The sequence below is a fragment of the Agelaius phoeniceus genome, chromosome 9 (assembly GCF_051311805.1).
Source record: "Agelaius phoeniceus isolate bAgePho1 chromosome 9, bAgePho1.hap1, whole genome shotgun sequence".
NCBI lineage: Eukaryota > Metazoa > Chordata > Aves > Passeriformes > Icteridae > Agelaius > Agelaius phoeniceus.
This window is the reverse complement of record NC_135273.1, coordinates 26,199,282-26,220,190: the sequence shown is the minus strand read 5'-3', so window position 1 is coordinate 26,220,190 and position 20,909 is coordinate 26,199,282. Positions and strand designations below refer to the sequence as shown.

Below are 20,909 nucleotides of genomic sequence, written 5' to 3'. Positions count from 1 at the left end.
TGTAAATGTGCTGTAAATCTTCCTAGCATGATAGTTCTGAAAATGGATGGCTCATTGTAATGCTTGTCAACATAAAGCTGCACAGCTCTTCTAGACTGGGGATAAAGGACACAGATATTTGAACTGCCCTCCTGAGGCCTGGCAGGTACTTTTGGTTGCCTGCCACTGTACTTCACCTTCACTCCCAAGCATGTCTCCCAGATGTGTTACACTGCTGGGAGTTTTTGTGGAGTGTTTCAAAGCCTGTGGGGCAAACTTTGCTCATTCCAGTACTATTTCTATTTTAGGCTACTACCCCAGTCCCCTTGGATTTAATAGACCTTTGTTACAATGATTATTATTAACTTTTATTATTATTAGCTTTTCTTTAAGTATCTTAACAATTTCCATGTCTAAATTTCATTTAATTTATCAGTGCAGAGTCTAATTACAGAAGTAAGTCATAGGCAAACTTTCCAGTGGCAGTTCAGCATCTGACTCAAGTGAAATTAATGTCAACAGAAGCTTCCTGCATCAATCTCTTAATTTCTTTGCTGATGCTGTGTTAAGCTGACTTTCTAAGGGTATGTTGAGATAGTATGGAATGATATATGGTCCAATATGGCTGCTAACTTCAGTTATAAGTTCAGGTTGTAAATGGTTTTCTTCAGGCAAAGAGGAGGTGCAAATAAGGAATAAATTACTGACTTTGATAGAATCTTCTAATGATAGTTCTCTTTCCAGTTGGTAAAACAAAGCTGCATTCATTTCCTTTCTGAACTTTTTATGTAAGAGGTAACCTCACATCGTGTATTCCTGTGAAGTCAGGGAAAACATGCAAATGATAACAGGTTTCCCAAAGACACTCATTAACTCTGTAGTGATGAAGTTTTTTGTGATGCCTTTCTATTTTATGCACTCTTTCAATAGCTACTTGCTCTTTCTAAATTGAGGGGGAAAGGTCTTTTGCTCAACCTGATGTTATCCTAGAACTTCATAATTTGAATTCCACTGATCTCCTTTCTGCATCAATAACAGATCCATTTCCTTTTACCCTCTTGCCGAAGAATATTTCACTGGTTACTAATCTGTTTGCAAGGAATACACAGAAAAAATATATGATAGGTTCTTGCCAGATGTCCCTGTGGATTTCACAGAACTGTATATATTTGGTGGGAGCATATTAATCTTTGTAAAATATGCATTGGTACAAGCACTACAAAAAAAGGTGCAGTGCAAAGATAACAGAGTGCTCATGCACTCTGAATTTTCTTCAAGCAATCAATGCAGATTACTGACACAGTATTTTATATTCACAGCAAGAACTTTGCTAAATTGATGTGTTATTATTCCTCTGCCTTCCTAATCCTTTCTTCTGATTCAGGTTTATCCAAATTTGACTTTTTATGTTGAAATATGCCTTTAAATGAAAAATGGCAGCATTTCAGCAGAAGCAGGCTGGGAATGCAGTCACCCAGAACTGCAGTGGTATCACTGAAATGAGTGGTAATCTTGGTCCTCATGGGAAAGGCTTCTTGCCAAAGCAAGCAAACAGTAAGTGTATTGTCTGGAGACCTTCTAGTTGCAGTTGTGTAAATTTGTTTCATTTTGGTAGGGGTGGTAGAGAATATGACCCAGATTGTAAATAGGCACCTGGTGCTGGCCCTAGGAGGGATGATGCAGGGAAAAAGGCATCACACCAGTGTGTGGATGAGCATCAGCCCTCTGGAAATGCCTGCAGCCACACAATAACCCTTCTCCTCAACAGTCTGTGTAACACAGTACAGCACCCTGCTCAATCTGATTTTCTCTGCAGTTGTCTCAGAGCTGTAAGAGGAAGATGAAGTGGTGAAGGCCTGGGCAGGGCCAAGGATGCTGGGGGCAGGCAGGAGCCCATGGCTGTGCTTTGAGGAACAAGCCTGGCAGCCCAGGTGTGGTGGGGAGGGTGTGAGGAACCCAGGGCTGGATGGGGCCAGGGGTGGAGGCGCTGTCTGTGCAGAGGAAGGTGGAGGAAAGGGCTCACTTGCAAGTACAGAGAAAGCATCAAGGTCAGGGATAATATCTGGGGAAAGCTCCTTGGCCATGCTCAGCAAAAATGAAGGAGCTCTAAACTTGGTGAGAAGAAAGCCAGGAGGGACAGCTTCAGATTCAGAGTCAGAGCAGTGCTGTCTGAAAGTCTCTTCAGAAGAGGACACAGATCCATCACCTGCTCCCCAAACATCACACATTAGCCCTGTGATTGGCTCCATGTGATGGATTGGCAACCTGGGACCTGGCAGCACTGGGACTGGCTTTCCTGCCTGCTGCTGCACCTCAGTGTTTCGAGAGTCAGAGCTTCCTGTAGAGCTTGGAAGCATTGCCTCTACTGTTTGAGTTACCTCTCCAGAGACAGGTAGCTTAATTCACTGTACATGGAATATGTAATTCATAAATATATGTATATGCACCCAGGCTAGAAAATTAATAAAGTTACTAGAATATTGCAGCTTCCAAGAAGTTGACTAGAACTGCCACAAAGGTACTCAGCCTGCAAAATCTCGGGGCTGTGTTCAGGTAAATCAGAGTAGGAAAGCCAGTGACTGTCAGACTGGCAAGGGGGCAGAGGGTTGGTGTGTCAAACACTGTGCTCCACCTGCATTCAGGAGCCACATAAACAATGCTGGAAGTTCTTGCATGCCTGAAGAAGCAAAATAAAACAGCCACTGTTTCCTAAGCAGAGGTGACTCTGCTGGGCTTAGACTAATACTATTAAGGTCCAAATCAGAAAAGGTGGTTGCAGTCAGCAATATTACTGCATGGGCCCCTCTGTCATGCAGCTGAGGATGCTAAGGCCAAAATTAGCTGATTTTGTGGAACTGAGAGAACTGCACTGGATTTTAGGCAATAAAGGTACAATAGAGATGTGGGACCAGGAATATAAACCTAAGAAAGCTTCACTCATTTAAAATACATCAGATATGACCATGGTATGTGCAGTCATTAAATTGGACTATTGTGGATGTGTCTGTGGGTGAGGCATCTCAGAGAATAATACTTTTTCCAGTGAGAATGATGCTGCTGGACAGACATTTATGCTGTTGTAGGTGTATGTTTTGGTAATCCCTGATAATTCAGTTCTTCTGCTGCTTTCCCTCTGTGGAGGAGTTCACAAAGGGTTTGTCCCAGAGAATTTTGCTCTGGGGCCCTGAATGTCCAATCCTGGTGGAATTTTCCTGTCACTGTGGAGCCTTTGTAGAAGAAGAGTAGAAGAGCTATGGCCATGGTGACTGACCCATTCCTCCCCTAAGGTGAGGCAAGAGTTTGTGTCCAGCTTATCTCACTGGTTGCTGAGGGGCTCATTCTCCACTGGACCTGGAGGCTCTGCCCAGCCCTTCACATCTGCCTCAGCCAGGGCGAGGCCTCTGTCAGTGCCTGTGCACAGAGGGAGCAGACAGGGAGACACCAGGGGGTTGGGTTGTACCCCTCCATCCTCTGCCAGGCTTTGCCTTCCTGGGCACTGCTGGAGGTGTGTGAGTTTATCTCCCCACAGGCCAGAGGCCGGCCCTCACATCTGCTCTTCTGCGCTGGCTGTAACAACCACGGTAAACATGCCCAAAACAACTACCACTGATAGGCTTGTAATGTGCCGTGCCAAAAGCTGTGTGGGTTTGTTTTATTTCTACAGCAAGTCCAGAGCTCTGTTAATGACTTTGGTCCTACAGGTCTGGAGGAGCTGCCTTCATCAGCATTAAGTGCAAGATCCAATTTACAATGACGTCATGCATTAGCGTGCGCTCGGCTTGCATCAGTGGCAAGGATTTTCCACTTTACATGTGCCCTGCCAGAAGCTTCTTGGAGGGGCATTTACCTAATGAAATTGATTTAGTGTCTGGCCTGTGTTGCCTGCTAATAAAATCTTTCATACAAAATCATGATAATAAGGTATTTTATAGCTTTCATTTATGCTAATATATGCTGTTTGATTTGCTTTAGGTCATATTTTTCTAAGTATATGGAGAAAAGAAATAAAAATAAATTCTGTCCAATTGCCATATTAAAAATGAGCAACTTAGTGGAGCATGCTGTGTTTGTCACTCAGGTTTAGCTGTTGGAGTTTGTGAGGAGAGTCTTGTGAGGAGATAAAACATTTCTGGCTTTTCTGGGAAAAAAATTGAAACTATGCTGTCAAATAATTAACTTAATCTTATTAAATACAAAGCAATTTTTTTTCTCTGAATTATAACCTCACCTAAGAAAAATAAGAAAGACTGCCATGGCTGAACAGAGCTGAACTTTGCTGACAGTAGACTTTCACCTCATTTGCTTTGCATTTATTTACACCAAAAATATAAACGGGAGATCTGGTTCTTCTCAGAGAATGCAAAACAAATTCTTACACTTCAGATGAATGACACTTTCTGACTGTTTCTTTGTATGTCTTTTCCTACAACTGTTATTTTTAGTTTGGTGCAGAGAAGAAACTGTTTACTTCCCTTCCTAAGTAAACAGCAAGGAGCACAATTTTTATGATTGGGAGCACAGAACTGTAAGTCAAGAGCCTAACTCCCACTAGTTTCATTATGGAATGGAATTGTCTGTCATGAAAAAAAATGTTTTTACTCTGCACTGCAAAATGTGGTATTGATTTTAAAGTCTCAAATAAATATCACCTGCACTTACAGGGAAATTATCTAATGAGTGTTCATTTTACATTGGATAGCATAATGAGAGAATAACTGTTCAGCAGTTGGGAGGAGGTAATACACTTAAACCTTAAAAATACCATGAAAATCTAGAAAGCTGTTGTACTGCAAACAGTCTTCAGGATAAACCAGAATTTTGTGTAGAAGCAAATTCATAGTCTGTTGAACATAGCAATCAGATTTTGCTTCCAGTTTTATTTCTTCCATCTGCCTGAAGTAGGGAGAGAGCATGAGTGTAAGCAGAAGCAGCATCTTGTTGCCCACTCATCAATGCTGCCTCATGCAGTCTTTGAAGTGCAGGTACTGGCATCTACTCTCACAGTTTTAAGGATCTCTTTTCATTGTCTTTGTTTCACTGATTCTCTCTGTTCTCTTTTGCTTGCTCCAGTCTGAGACTTCACCTCGAGTACTGAATCCAGTTCAGGGAATCCCAACAAAAGAAGGACCTGGACCTGCTGGAACAAATCCAGAGGAGGGTCATGAAGATGAACAGAGGCTGGAGCGTGTCTCTTATGAAGACAAGCTGAGAAAATTGGTGTTGTTCAGCCTGGAGAACAGAAGGTTCTGAGGAGGCCTTGGAGCAGCCTTCCAGTACCTAAAAGGAGCCTAGAAAAAAGCTGGAGAGACTTTTTGCACATGTAGTGACAAGAGGGAATCACTTTAAATTGGCAGAGGACAGGTTTAGATTATATATTAGGAATAAATTGTTTACTGTTTATGAAGCAGTGAAGCACTGGAATAGAATGGCCACAGAAATTGTGGATGCCCCATCTCTGGAAGTGTTCAAGGCCAGGTTGGATGGGGTTTTGAACAACTGGTTGTAGTGGAAGTTGTCCCTGCCCACTACAGCAAGTTTGGAACAGGTGATCTTTAAGGTCTCCTCCAAACCAAATCAAACCATTGTGTGATGCTATGATCTATGCAGCCTGTGAACCAGGGGAATATATCTGCTCCCTGTGCACCAAGGCCCTCCTCCTCCACTTCTTTCTCCTCCAGTTCCTTATGTCCAAAGTCTACCTGAGCTGGTTTCCACCCCTCCTGATGAACCTCTTGTTGAGTTTCTGCAGGGTGAGACCAGACTCACTCTCTTGACATTCAGATCAAGCCTAACATGGTGCCTTGATAGCTAACCCATCATTTGGAGGTGATGTGTCGATGAAGGATTATAAAATAATCCAGTCAACAGGGAGGGGAAAACTCCAAATGTAAGTGCTGATAAAACCTAACTGGGTTAATAGTTGACTGGTCCTTCTCCATCCCTTTTCCTCCTTCCAGAGACACACTTGTGAATACACTCCAAGATGTGAAACCTGTTAATGTTACCTCTTTTATTTATCTGGTTTTATTAATCTCTCAGCCTACCTCCAGGTCTTTCTCCTTCTTGTTCAGAAGTGACTCTGTCATGTTAAGTAAATAGCAGCTTTCTTGACAAAGTGCAGAGCATTAGCTGCTGCTAAGGTATGCTTTATTGATTGCTGTTGATTTTTACAAATTAAGTTTACTTCTACTGCTCCTGACATTTAGTGGTAACTTAAATGTTTCATTAGTGAGGCAAAATTGAGGTTCATGAAAGCAAACCTTACAATATAGTTCTGCTTTCTACAAGTTTATTATCCAAGAGCTCCAATGGAGGGAAAATACCTTATCAGATGCATTGAAAAGAAAACAGATGCAAGAGGTTAATTATGTTGCATTGCCCTTTCAAGTAGAATTTAACTTGAGATGTTTCAGTCAATGTTGTAAGTATTGAGCTGAGGCAGAGTCTGGGCAGCAAGGCAAGCTGACCAATGAGTACACTAAAAAAAAACCAATAAGCTTGGTCTTAGCTTGGAGATCATTAAGGGAACCGAGAAATCGTTAAATCTAGAAATGGGACCTAATGGAAGTCAATGAGAGAACAACTATGGACAGTTAATGAGCAGCACTGCATTATGTTCTCATCTCTTCAGAAATAAATAATAAGATACTTGAATTTCTCTTTGAACAACAGTAAATGTAGAATGTGAAAACAGCAGGGGGAAAAGTAATCCTTTGGGCCATCCTCTCAATAAATGATTTCTGCAAGCCTTAATTAATTATCGGAATAACTTGTGAAACAACCTCATGTGAAACAAGCTTATGGGAAACTATGGCACCATAAAACTATTAAACAGCATAAAATGTCTGTTTAATAGTTAGCCCCAAACCACTTCTAGAAACATCTTGAAACTGAAAGTTCATTACCTAGAATTACTGAAAAATCAGCAGCATAATTTCATTGTGAAGAACACAGGCTGAACTCTGCATGACAAGAGCTCCACTCCAGAAATCCTGATGAGCAATCTTCATTAGGAACAACACTGATGAAAGCACAGTCATTAACCCTCAGGTAGTTTGTACATAGATAGGTGTGTTATTGCTGCACTTCTGAGTGGTAACTTCTCATTATGGATTTCAAAAGGAAAACAACACCACAACAGGGAGGAATGCTGGAAAAGTGAGGTGTCTTCAGGTGACCTTAAGAGAGAGCTGAGCTTTTCTTAGCATTCCTGAATTCCTGCCACTCAGCTCTGCATCAGGTGGCACTCCCCAAAAGGGTCCCTTATCTGAGCTTAGCTGTGTCAGTGAGTCAGAGCCAGTGGTCAGTCCTGCAGCTGTGTGCTAGCCCTGGCAGAAACTGAAATATGTACATATTTACTGGGTTATTAACTGTTTATCAGTAACAGGTTTGTTGCCAACAGTTCAATAATTGCTTTATCAAACTAGGAGTCTTTAAAAGAAAATAAAGCCTTTTAATAGCATCACTATATGTATATATTTTAGTGTTCTTAGACAGAAGGCTTACATTCCATTAGAACAAATAACTGTTTTAAATCTTACCAATACCTCTGCAAGGAAGTAAATTATTGCTAATTCCTGGTCAGATAACAGTAATCTTGCTTGTGATGTATGTTCCCCAAAAATAGATTTGCTTTTTTCTTACATGAGAGCCCCAGGCTGCCAGAGAAGGGTGTTTTGAAGGGGCTGCTGAAGGAAGAAATGCCGTGAGTGGTTCCGGGAAGCAATAAGCACCTTCATGAAAATAACTCAAGTCCCCATCCTTAATCCCTGCCTATCCTTTTTTATCTGATGGACTCAGCGAGGGCTGGAAGATCCCAGTGTGGCTGAAAACAAAAGGGAGTTAACAAGATGTGACCGGCCGATGGACAGAACAATAGGCGAAGCCCTGCACGCAGCCTAGAGCCAGGTGTGCCCATGCCCAGGTGCCATGCGGCTGGCGGTGACTCTGCTGTGCTGCTGGGCGCTGGCGGGGCTGCCCCGGGCCGGCGCCTCCTGCCCCTCGCAGTGCAGCTGCGCCTTCCACAGCCTCGGCGACGGGACCAAGGCCAGGTACGCCGGGCGCTCCCGCGGCGGGCTCGGGGGGTGGCTCTGCTCCTCTCCGAGGATGCTCGCACGAGAAAATATCGTCTCTGCACTTCGTGGCCATTATTTTTCCAGTTGCTCCACGCTCTAGCTATATTTGCAGAGGATTAGCTTCTGAAAACACAGTAAGCTGATTTCAGAGAAAGCGTTTGGGCATCTCTGTGAGAACAGGAGTGACATAATTATTGCTGGTGTAATGGCAAAAAGGGAATAAAATTTAAACAATAAATATATTTTTTAAACTTTCTGCTGAAAATTCTGGTTCTAAAAGCTTTTATTCTGCTCTGCTGGTTTGTTGCTGAAGTGTGACTAGATTTGATTCATGTTGTGGTACAAACCCAACAATTTACTTTAAAAATCCTTCAGCTGGTGATTTTAGGCATAGCAATAGACTTTAGACAAAAAATGAACTAAAAAACCAGACAGTAACAAAAAAAAAATTAAAATAAGTTAATTTTCAGACTGGAAACTTTCCATTAAAAAACAAGGCAAGACCAGAAGGACACCCATCTTTGAATGCAAAGCCATTGAACATACATTTCTCTGGAGGACTGTTATAAAAGAGTCCTTCTGAAGGGTAAGCACAAAGTATCTGACTTAAAGAAAATAGAGCCCATATTTTCATAAGGTGTGGTTGACAGCAAAGGAGGTTTTGTGACAGAGATACAGGATTTGCAAAATCCTTTGTAATAAACTTTTTCTAGATTGAAGTATTTTTTCATTACTGAACTATTATTTTGGAACCCCATGAAATAGCTCTACTTTCTTATCATTTTTATGGTGCTATAGATTTAATACTAGAAACTTTCACAGTAAGAAGAAGCATGGTGGAGACACAAGTAGCCTAAAATTGCTCAAAGGAAGTGCAACAGCATGAGAGCCAATTATTTTTCCATAAATGTCACAGTTCCCAGGGGAATTTCCTCTCAGTGACTGGAAAAAGCTGTTGTACATTTTAGTAAGATACATAATGAAGCAAATATCCATTACTCCCTTAAGGAGCATAATGCCACCCTTTTTTTCTGCATTATGATTCATATTTCTCACCAGAAGGAGATTATCCCATAGATTAAATGTTTAGTGCTCACTGACATAATTTAGGGACACCATGAGAAGCATTCTGCTTTACTGCCATGGTCTTTCTTTTAGTAACATTTTGTGATGTGACTACACAAAGTAAAATGTTTTATTTAAAGTGGATTTCTGGATTTTTCTTATTTGGTAGATTTTTATCTTACTCAAATCTCAGCCTTCAGCAGAGGGTGGGCAGGATTTAATGCCACAATAAAAGTGTTGGGTGAGTGTAATGTACTGTGTTTTGATTATAAATTAACAATTTAACTGTAGGCTCAAATAGCATTTAAATCTGGAAAGTCTGCATGAGCAGTTCAGCAATGTTATATATTTTTGTTGATAGTAGAGGAATAATTGCTTTCAGCCAAAACCAGCCTGTTTTGACAGCTTTGTAATATTCTGTTTATAGAGGCAGTGTGATAGGAAAATGTTACCTGACTGATCACATTCCATTTCCTGTGGTGTCTTGTTCAGTGAGTAGACTGGAACACGCCCATCCAACCTCTTACCTTTTGCAGGTGGCTTGGTGTTTTGTTAAAGAACTTGCCTTCCCCTACTTGCTGATAGGAAAATTAAAATTCAGTCTGAGAGATCTGTTTTGTCTCCCTTTATTTCTCATGGCTCTCTACAATCCCAAGTCACAATTTTTTGTATGAAGGCTGCAAAATGCAGCACAGGCTTTTCATGCTTTGACCTTTAGAGATTAGGAATGGGGAGGAATGATTAAAACACATAAATCTGTCTTGCTTTCAGTATAGCATTTTCCAGAGAGTTAATTTTCTGTGCTTTCACTCTCAAGACTAGATGTGTCTGCAGTGCAGTGACTGCTACCATCTTTACACACCCCCCATAGTAATGCAGAGCTTACTCCAGAGTACTTCCAAGGAGTTGTTAGCTGGCTTTCTTATCCTCATTTCTCAAACCAGAGTTCCTCTGTCAGATTTAATCTATATAACTTCTTGCCCTCCTACATGTCAATAAGGCTTCTTTTTGTAGGGCTTTTGTAGTTCAATTTATGGATCCTTTTGTTTTTACTTGCACTAGAACCCTCTGCTGTGCATGAATGTTGTCACTGCTGTCACAAGTACTTAAAAAAACCTGATAGCAAAACCCAACAGGAACACTAAATGGGCCAGATTTGGACTCACACCACTCCAGGAGAGGCACAACACTGTGATGTCTGCAGTCAGAAGGCACATATGAATTACTGCAGGTTGATGTATTTACAGTGATGATGCAGAGATCAGCAGCAAGAAAGAAATGACAAGAAGAAATCTTGTGAAAATAGAAAGGCGGATCAAAATTTTGCATTAAAATAAGGTTGCAAATCTTTTCAAAATAAAAGAAAGTCACATCTTTGCTTGTCCTTGTCTTTTCCCACCAGGACAGTGCTGTGTAATGATCCAGAGATGACCCTCCCTCCTGTGAACATCCCTGTTGACACAAGCAAGCTTCGGATAGAAAAGACAGCCATCCGCAGGGTGCCAGGAGAGGCTTTCCACCTGCTCCACAACCTGGAGTACCTCTGGATGCCCTATAACTCCCTGGGCAGCCTCAGCAGCATCACCTTCAAGGGCCTTCGTCGTCTGCAGGAGCTGAGGCTGGATGGGAACAACCTAATCTCATTCCCCTGGGAGAGCCTGGCTGGCATGCCCCAGCTGAGGCTCCTGGATTTGCACAACAACGAACTCACCTCAATCCCTCCAGATGCTGCCCGTTATGTCAAGAACATCACATACCTGGATCTGTCCAGCAATAAGCTGATGACTCTTCCTCAGGCTCTCATTGCCACCTGGGCCAACCTCCAGGCTGTTCCCTACTTCCCCAATGATAACTCCAAGATCATCCTAGGTAAGAGAAATGCCTGCCATTTTGCAGGGGGCACAAATGTCATGAGCTCCTCATCTCATTGCAGCATTTTCACCCACTGTGGCTACCATAGCAAGTACCCTGCTATTATATGTATACAATTTAATACCCTAAATAATATGTGTAAATTCATTTACACATTAACAAACTCACCTCAGGCTCATCACACCCATCTTATTATGCCATAAATTTGATTACTTGCTTGGATCTTTGCAGCACAAAATTGGTGACTCTTGCTCAAGGCTTTTTTAGTTATTTCCACTGCCATTTTGGATAGAAATACAAATATGTTTACAGCTCTTCATCATTTGTGTGCTCTTTTCTAATAGCACTGTGTTTGGAATTGACCCATTTTAAGCAGAACTAAAGAAAAGGATGGATAATTTATTATGCCTAAATTAAAGAGGAATAATGCCATGACTGAGCATAAAATCTGGGTCAGAGCTGCCAAATTGTCTCTTCCCAGAGCTTTGTTTATCTGTTCACAGAGAATTAGACCCTAGTCTACCCAAACACACCAAGACAGTGCTGCCTTGAAGGACAGCTATGAAGCTCCTTTCTGGCGGCAGCTCTAGGCTCCCCAGAGGTATGGCTTTGGGGCAGTTATCCATTTTTGTGTCAAGGTGTCTCACAGCTGGCTCTCAGTTGCAGGATGCCCAGGTGAGGCTTTGAGCACATTTCCCAGCTCAGGGGACTATCACATGGTCTTTTAGCCATTGTTCACTGTTCAAATCCACGGCAGGTTGGTGATGGCTCAGAGTTGTTGCCATCTGCATGCACAGCCCCTGCAGCCAGGGGTGTCAGCTCAGGCACCTGCTGATCATCTCAGCAGAGGCACTGCAAGTTTCCTCTCACTCTGGCAAGTACCTGCAGCTCTTGGTTCCCTTGATAAATTTAGGGAGGTGAAGTTTTTAAAGCGGGATTGCAGTGGAAAGAGATACGAGACTTAAAAAAGATACAAAATACCACCTACAAAGCTTTTAGTGTCCTTTAGCAGATGTTGCTGAAGGTTTCACTAGCATCAGGAGAGGAGCAGGTGTTTCATGATCCTGTTTTGCCAGATGCAGTAACAAGTTCTTTAAGCCAAAATTGGCAGTTTGGGATTGCCCATTTCATTCACGGCAAGACTGCCTAGATCATACTTTTCCCTTTTTATTTTTAGAGTCAAGTTATGTGTAAAAATGTTATTCCATTCAATATAGATTAGGAGAGTGTTTTATCAAGAACAGATAATTGATGCACGTGGCCAAATTGAGTAGTATCCAGCTATGCACAGGTTGATTGTGCCAGGATCCTAAAAAATTCATGCAGCCATATGAATACAATGCTAAAATTAATGCAGTAATGTACAGACACTCCAGCTTCTAGGTCCCGTCCTGTGGACACCCATAGGAACCATGTAGATAAAATCCATGTCTCTCACAGGAGCAGGTTGGGAAAACACAGCTGCATGTTTCTGTTTCACTCTGCTCATGACTGTTTCTCATGGAGGCATAAAAAATCATGAATAATAAAAAGAGTCAGCCCAATCCATTCCTTGTCTGCAGTGCATCACTGTGATTCCAGAGCCACTGCTTGCAGACTCCTTCAAGAAGAAGTAATTCCTCTGCTAAGTTGCTGGCTAATAGTCTGTGCCAAGGGTGCAAGCTTTTCCACATGAGGCCTGCCCACGTGAGCCCATGGAACTGTGCTGTGCAGGGCAGCAAAGGCCTCACTGGGCTCTGTGGTGCTGCTGCTCCAGCTGGAGCTGGGGCACCTGCCAGGGAACCTGGGATCAATTGCTATCTAGTGCATGAACTAGAAACTGCTAGAAAAATGACACAAAACAACAAAGCCAAGCTGAATGCTCATTATTTACTTAGTCACCCTTCACTTTAACATATTAATTCACAAGAACTGACCTCCTGCCAAAACCCATCACTTCCAGATCCTCTTCTAAGCCCAGGGAATGCACTCAGAAGAGTTTTTCCGCAGCATCTTTAATACAGTGTGAGGGAGTATCAGTACTGTTCCCTTTCAGGCAGGTGCCAGCCCCAGGCATGTCCTTGGGCTGTGCATGGAGAAGAGGAGGTGCAGCCCCCTCAGAGGGAGCAGAGCTCACTCCTGTGGCAGGCAGGAGGCCTGGGAGCCATGCTCCTGGTTTAGGCTTCAAATGTGTGCCTGGGGTTGCATGGCATTCATATCCCTAATGTCAATTCTGCTAGCTAAAGTCATTAGAGACCACAACCTGGCCACAGTACAGCTGGATGTGAACATTTCTAAGTAGGATGACACAGATTTAATCAGAATGCAGCAACTTCTGTTCATGGATATGCATTGCTCCTGTTCCAAATTTGTTTTTTCAATACTATCTTCACAGGTCTATTTTTAATAATGCATAATTTTTTCAGAATTGGAATTAAATAGGTGCAAACTGGGAGAGCAGAATAAAGAAGAGAAACATTCCAAGAGTCTGAAACAGGAGTGTTTTTCAATATACCTCTTTCTGTGTGTATAGCCTAAATATAGTTATGGTCTATCTACATTTTTTTATATACCATAACAGGCATACTCTTCAATTTAATCCTTAAAACATTTCTTTCATATTATCTAGTATAAATTAGCATTTCAGAAAAAGCAACTGATTACCAAAATAATGAAAATAAGAGTAACAGGGCTAGAAGAGAACTATGACAGGCAAGTGGGATCATCCACAGCTATTGCAGGTGTGAAAAGTAGCATCACAATCTGGCTAGTATTTTAAAAATGTCCAGTGAGAATTTTCTGGCCTGTCAGAGACTCCATAGTATCCTTGTACCAAGAGAATCCACAGCCCTTCTCCCATGAGTACTTGGTTTTTCCATCCTGGAACAAAATGCATTTATAATAAATTCTTGTTTTGCTTCTTTATGTGCACGAATCACAATTGTCTTCATGATATGAATAATCTTGCTTTGAACTTATTATGCTTTCAGATCCAGATTTGGAGATACTTTAGCCAGTCACAATTATTCCATTCTGGCAACTGTGGGATCCATCAGACTCATCCAGCAGCATGGGGGGACACACCCCTCCCCACCCCACATACTCCTGCACAGGCAGTTCTTGTAGAGCTGACTGGGAGTCTATCACACTGCATCCTGCTGAAAAATAGAAACAAAAATGGCAGAAACAAAAGGTGCTGTTGGACTGACTTAGTGCCCTAATTTCTTTCTGACAGGCTTGCAAGACAATCCTTGGGTGTGTGACTGCAGTCTGTACGAAATGGTGCATTTCCTGAATTTCCAGTCTCCTAACATAGCCTTCATTGAGCCCAGGCTGAAATGCTTCACCCCCAGGAGCCTTGCAGGAATCTTCTTCAGCCAGGTGGAGCTGAGGAAGTGCCAGAGCCCCGTGGTGCACACGTCTGTAGCCAAGGTGAAGACCATCCTGGGCAGCACGGTGCTGCTGCGCTGCGGCACCACGGGCGTGCCCATCCCCGAGCTCAGCTGGAGGAGAGCTGATGGGGCTCAGCTGAATGGCACAGGTGGGTTTGGTTCATGCTTTTCTGCACACATGGAATGAGTGACACAGGCCGTACTAGGTGCAATCCACTCTTGCACTGTGATTTTCTATAGACTATAAAATTACTTATATGTTGATCTTAATCTTATCAGATGTGTGTTATGTGTAGGAAGTTGGGTTTGCTTTGTTTCATAGCAATTGTAGTGGTGAGACAAGTCAAGGGATTTTCTGGAAATCTGTTGGAGCTAAAGGAATGAAATATTTCCAACAGTAGCAATTAGCTGTTTTCAGTTAGTTATTCAGTCACTGAAAAGGCTTCCCACTGAATTGTTCTATATTCTATTGTATTGCTAATCCATTAGCAAACATCTCTGGCAGAGAGATGTCTGATGTGAATTCAACTGGGATTCAGATCAGCTGTAGAAGAAAGAAAAGGTTGCAAGCATACAGCATTACTGATATATTAAAAGACAAAAAAACCCTAAAGTGCTGAAGGAGTCCTTGGGGATGTTTCAGTGGGAATGTCCCCAAGGAATCATTCCCTCTGATAGACTGACAAGCTCTCCTGGGGAAAAAGGTCTGTGGAAGAAACCCTGACCACCTGGTCTGAGCACCTCGCCTGGGGGAAGCCTTCAGACACACACTGGTTTTGTGACTGCTCATGATTTCATTTCCATTCATAAGAAAGTCTGGAGCTGTAATTGCAACACTGGTCCTTTAATTTGTGGGGAATTTAGGGAAGAAACCTTTGCTCTGCTGAAGCCAGTTGTCTTTTGCTTCTTGTCCTACAAGTTCTGAGTCAGGACCTGCACCTTCTTGCCTCCAACCTGCCCCAAATACTCCTGTATCCTAATCCTGCCCTGACTTTCATAGAGGATGTAAACCCAGCAGATAAATAAATAAGTATTGGGTCTGATCTTCAAAGGGCTCCTTGGTGCACAGAACAGGGAAGAGAGCAATTCTCTTTCACAGCAGTGGAACCATTTGTAACAAGTATCATTTCCTGGGATCTGCACAAGTCATTGCGCTGCTGTGCAGGATGTGCAGGATGCAGCAGAGCTGCTCCTGATAATGGTAATGTGTACCCATCACGCTGCAAACATCCCTCCTACACTTGAAAGAGAGCCACCACAAAAAATAGAATGGGGTGATTTCCTGAAAGCCTGTGTTGAGTTTACTTTGAGCTACAACTAAGAATAATGTATTTTGTGCCTCATTAAATCAGCTGCTAGCATCTTTCAATAAAAAGCTGGCTGGAAAGATAGGTTATTTCTCAGCAATGGCAGCTTCTGTGCCAATGCTATAATGTGACTATTTGAGATGCTGGTGTTTGTTTTGAGCAGAAAGAAGTGAGAAACAGCCCACAGTCTGTATCTACAGGTAATTGCCATAGGTAGACCCATAGCTTCATGCTTTTTAAAATACTCATTCGGTAAATAATTAAACTAAAATAGTAACTTCTGTTACCTTTATATTTTGCTGCCATTGGAAGGGACCCTGGTTGCCAAGGCAGGATCCTGACCCCAAAAGGGCTTGGAAGAAGTTTGCATTCTCTTACTTTTGCCTTTCAGACATCTCCCTGGTTTACCTTTCAGCAGGAAAGGGCTGAGACAGCACGTGCCCATCCTAAGGAGGCTGGCTAAATAATGATGAGGGTGCTTTACCCTTCCACAAGATCCCAACTCTTTTTTTTTTTCTTTGCACCAATAGAAAAAGGCAAAAAAAGCTAGTTTTAGTCTGCAAGTAAATCACATGAGCAAATCAACACTCAGCTATGTAGATATCCTTTGGTGGCAACCAAATGTACACCTGTGTAAGGATAAACACCTGCAGTAATTGAGCAGTAGAAGGGATATTATCTTTCAACTATTTTTCCATATACTCTAGGCTAGTCTGTTTATTACAATAAAATCTCCACTGTTTGTATTTTCTTTGCCTCCACAGTCTGCATGTAATGCTTGAACAGATCATGTTGCTGCCTGCTCCTTCCACTCTTTTAAGTATTGCATCTATATAAGAATTTTCAAGCTTTTCTTTTTAATGGAAGAACCTTTTCTGTTATGTTTTCAAGATGTACATCAATTTGGAGGAAATAGCATCAACTTTTTCATGTATATTCATTTTGAAGCAGTTCAAATCCTGATGTAATCTAATTCTAGTCCTTTTCTTAGGTTTATTTTGATTTTGTAATGTTCTTGGTGGCAATCAGAAATGATGATTCTTTATCATATACTTTATCAAGCAGATATTTGGTGATGGAGTCTTAATATTTTACAAACATGGAATTAATTCCATTTACTACTGCCTGTTTATTTAATATTTTTCCTGCCTTGCAGTTCACCAAGAGATTTCCAGTGATGGGATGAGCTGGTCTATCCTGGGCCTGCCTGTAGTCTCTTACCTTGACTCTGGAGAGTACATCTGTAAAGCAAAGAATTTCCTGGGGGCAACAGAAGCCTTCATCTCGCTCATCATCACAGACTCAGAAAGCACGGATGACCCTAACTCTAGTGCCAAAGGCACGTGGAATGGCAAGGCCAGCGGGATGGAGGCAGCTGCCTACAATGACAAACTGGTGGCCAGGTACGTTATCACCACCTCCACAGTGCCCACGCTGGGGGCTGGGGCGGGCACCGGAGACAGCGTCCTCCTCCCGGACATGGCTCAGGACAGCAACCCCCAGAACCTGCTGGTGAGCCCCACCACGGACCAGCAGGAGCCAGAGAGGATGGTGAGGTCTGTCAGGGTCATAGGGGACACCGACCAGAGCATCACCCTGGCCTGGAAGGCGCCTATGGCCAAGAACACCACGGTGTTCAGCGTCCTTTATGCTGTCTTTGGGGAGAGGGACATGCGGCGGATCAACGTGGAGCCAGGGAAGACCAAGGTCACTCTGTACGGGCTGCTGCCAAAGACCAAGTACATCGTGTGCGTCTGTGTGAAAGGGCTGATCCCCAGGAAGGAGCAGTGCATCATATTTTCCACAGATGAAGTTGTCAGTGCAGGAGGGACGCAGAAGCTCATCAATGTGGTTGTCATCAGCGTGGCCTGTGTCATTGCTGTTCCTCTGACCCTGGTGGTCTGCTGCGGAGCCCTGAAACGGCGCTGCAAGAAATGCTTTGTGCGCAAGCCCAAGGACGCGCAGGAATCGTACGTCACCTTCGAGAGCCTGTCCCCTGGGGCTAAGGCCAAGGGCGTGGAGGGAGAATACCTGACCAGGCACACCCCTGACGAGTCCAACAGGCTGCTGTCGGCCCGCTCCAGCGTGGACTCGGAAGCCATACCAAAGATAGAGGGACAGCCAAATGAATACTTCTGCTGACAGTACCTAGGCTGGCTGTCAGCTCACCCAGGGGGAAGTGAGTGGCTGTTCTGTGACTCTGCTCCAGCCCTGCACGCCACCCTGGCCATGCTTCTGTCTCTGACACGTTCTGGAAGAGGATGCAAGAGGGTAGACGGTGCCCAAGCTTTACAGAAACATGTTGCTCACACCACTTGGGGTTGGCTGCTTTGTACCCAGTCAAAAGCTTCTCTGATAATGTCCTCGTTCTCCTGGACCACTTTTTTTTAGTTTTTCTTTTTTTTCCTGTCAAATGAAGTGTGCACACTAAGTGTAAGGACATTAAGGAACATTTAGGACCTGCTCTGCAATATGCTATGTATTTTATTCTCAGCTCTTTTGATGTTCTTTTGGTTGACAAGTCCGGGGAGTATTTAGTAATTTTAATAAAAACACTTATGAAGGTGAAGATTGAGAGTCTCACCTTTTACATCCCCCATGTCTGCATGAAACATGCAGCTTGATGCTTAATAGATCACTAAATAGAGATGTACAGCAACCCTTTCTGATATGTCCAACATAATTACACCTCTATGCTCTCTGTCATTGCTGAGAAATGTGCAAAGGAGATAGAAATGGAGACAAAACCCAGTCCACTCCAAAGAATGCATAATAGAGAGCATTTGCTGATTGCATTTTGGCCCTAAACTCTGTTCTAAAGATATGGAACAATAGCAAAGGTCTTTCAGTATCATCCTAGCTGCCATTTTGTATACTGTACTATCTGTATTGTAATTAGTAGAATATGTTTTATACCAGCTGTGCTAGATTACAATCATACAGCAGCCTACTTTGCACACTGTGAGAATGATGGTGTAATGCTTTGCAATCATACTAGAAAACCTACACTAGACAGTTTTGCAAAAATCTCCAGCTCTGTCACTGGTGCCTGTGCTCCTGGCAATACTGATGGTGAAGGCCCACATGATCAGCCAGGTAACTGTGACTTAGTCATGGAGAGAAGTTGCTCTGTGCAGAGCAGGAGAAAGTGATGTGGTGTCAGACCACTGACCATGCACACATCAGCCATTCCTGACTATGGTCTCAGTGGTAGCAGAGGCTCAATGCAGTCTTTTTGGGTTTCAAACATTTTACAAATTCAAGGACCCTGAAAAAAAACCTGTCTAATATTAATCTAAATGTACTTTCATAGGCAGGATGAACTGATCAGTCATTTAAGTTCTGCAGCTTCACTGGAATTTGAATCTGAGTGCTTATCACAAACTAATTCCCAGATGTGTAATTTTCTACTCAAGTCCCTTATGTAGTAATACTGTATGTAACATTTTTCTCTTTGTAATAAACATTATTCATGAAGAAAATTATATATGTTCTGCCAAATGCTGAATGGGAAAGATCCAGCCAAGTTGAAATGCTAAGGGATAAAGGTTGCTGAATTGTTCTGAAATGTGTTTGTAAATTTATTGGAAGGACTTCCACTCACATTCTGGATGTGTATGTACAGCATGGATTAACAAAATTCACTGGGTGGAATGGAGCCCTCTATGGATTTTGCAAGTCCTCCTTCTACAGAAGGTTTTCACTTATGTTAGATTACTTGGCCTGATGGAAAAAGCAAGTCATTTGATCTCAACATAAATACCAGCAACAGGGATACATCCCAAGAGTTTCTGATAGGACTCCCTGTATTCCTTGCATTAGTGATAAGGAACTTCTCTTGTATTGGGAGAATTTGTCAATCCTTGTATAAAATAATTCATGCTACTTCTATCATTGGACTGTGCAGATTTTTAGGTTTACAAGTAAAGTTTTGTAAAATTATATATTTTAATGCAACAAATGAACTGATGAAAGATGGTACGTAACAGATATATTTCCTATTTATAAAATTTAATATAAAGTTTTAAAATTTTGTCCCAGCCTGATTATATTAGTGAGGAAAAAATATAGCAGTTTTTGTGCTGAGTTGCAAGGATTGCTGTATGTAAGCCTGGGGCCTGCCCACATATGCAGCAGGAGCACTGGGCTGTGCAGAACTCTCCCTACCATGGCCCTGGATGGGTAAGCTCCTGAAGAACCAAGGCTGGCCTGAAGTTTTCTTGTGTTGAACAGAGTGCACCTACTGCCCAAGGACTTTGCTGTGACTGGGAACCAGAAGAATTCACTTTTCAGCTGACTGAAGACATGAGCTGGGCCATTTGCTGCACCAGCCCAGGTGAGGAGCAGCCCTCCCCTGCTGGAGCCTTGCTCTGTGAGCTGGAGGAGGCACCAGCTGGGCCAGCACCAGCCCTCTTTGCTTGTGCTCCATCGAGGGATCATCCTGGGACATTCCCTGTGGATGTGCTCGATTTTACAGACTCAACTGGATTCTTTTTGTACTTTCAATAAATAGTGATCCCAAATAGAATAAACGTGCCTTCTCTCATTCCTGTGCCCTCTCTCACTGTCTCATAGCTGAGGCACTGCAGTTTATCATCTCAGCTGCTGCTGTTCAAGACAAGCCTTTCTCTACTGCACTGGTGGTTTATACACAATAGGCAATAGGGACAAACTTGCACAAGCTCTGTCTTGTCTGGCATTGATCAGAGGAGAAACCCTGTACTTGCTAAATTATGAGGGAAATGTCAAACCATGAAGGAAGCTGATGTGATTTTAATGCTCTGAGTCAGTTTTTCTGAGGTATCAGACATGTAAAGATGTACGTCACTGGATTTTCTGTTTGTCATGGAAGGGCTGTTAGGCACCTCGTTTCATCCTTACCTCCAGGTAAGGAGGAAACCATTCATTTCTTGATTAAGGTCAATTCTCAAGATATGCTGTAAGAATCAAAGCAAACATCTGCTATTGCACTCCCTCTTAACAAGCTTGGACAAGATATTGCCATGCCCACTCATGTCAATTCATTTTTAGACACTTTGATACATGCACTGTCTGAAACACCCAACTGTAGCCCTCAATGCTCATGATCTGCCCAGCAGTGATTTCTAACACTGAAAGCCGTGGCAGAGGGACTAATTGAAAAGCATCAGCCCAGACTTGATTTCTTTCAAGAAGAAATGTCATTTCAAGATGGAGTTTGGCTCCCTGGCACACAGTGGGTCATCTCTTGGCATTTGCTT

The 20,909-nt window shown here is 42.7% G+C and overlaps 1 protein-coding gene across 1 annotated transcript; it reads left to right on the top strand.

Annotated features, from left to right (window-relative positions):
• The first annotated feature begins 7,386 nt into the window (after positions 1-7,386).
• LRIT1 (leucine rich repeat, Ig-like and transmembrane domains 1) lies at positions 7,387-20,147 on the top strand. The gene is made up of 4 exons (XM_054637721.2): positions 7,387-8,030; positions 10,522-10,988; positions 14,206-14,511; positions 16,826-20,147. The coding sequence occupies exons 1-4, from the start codon at positions 7,909-7,911 to the stop codon at positions 17,809-17,811; spliced, it is 1,881 nt and encodes a 626-aa protein (XP_054493696.2). The 5' UTR covers positions 7,387-7,908; the 3' UTR covers positions 17,812-20,147.
• The last annotated feature ends 762 nt before the right edge of the window (positions 20,148-20,909 follow it).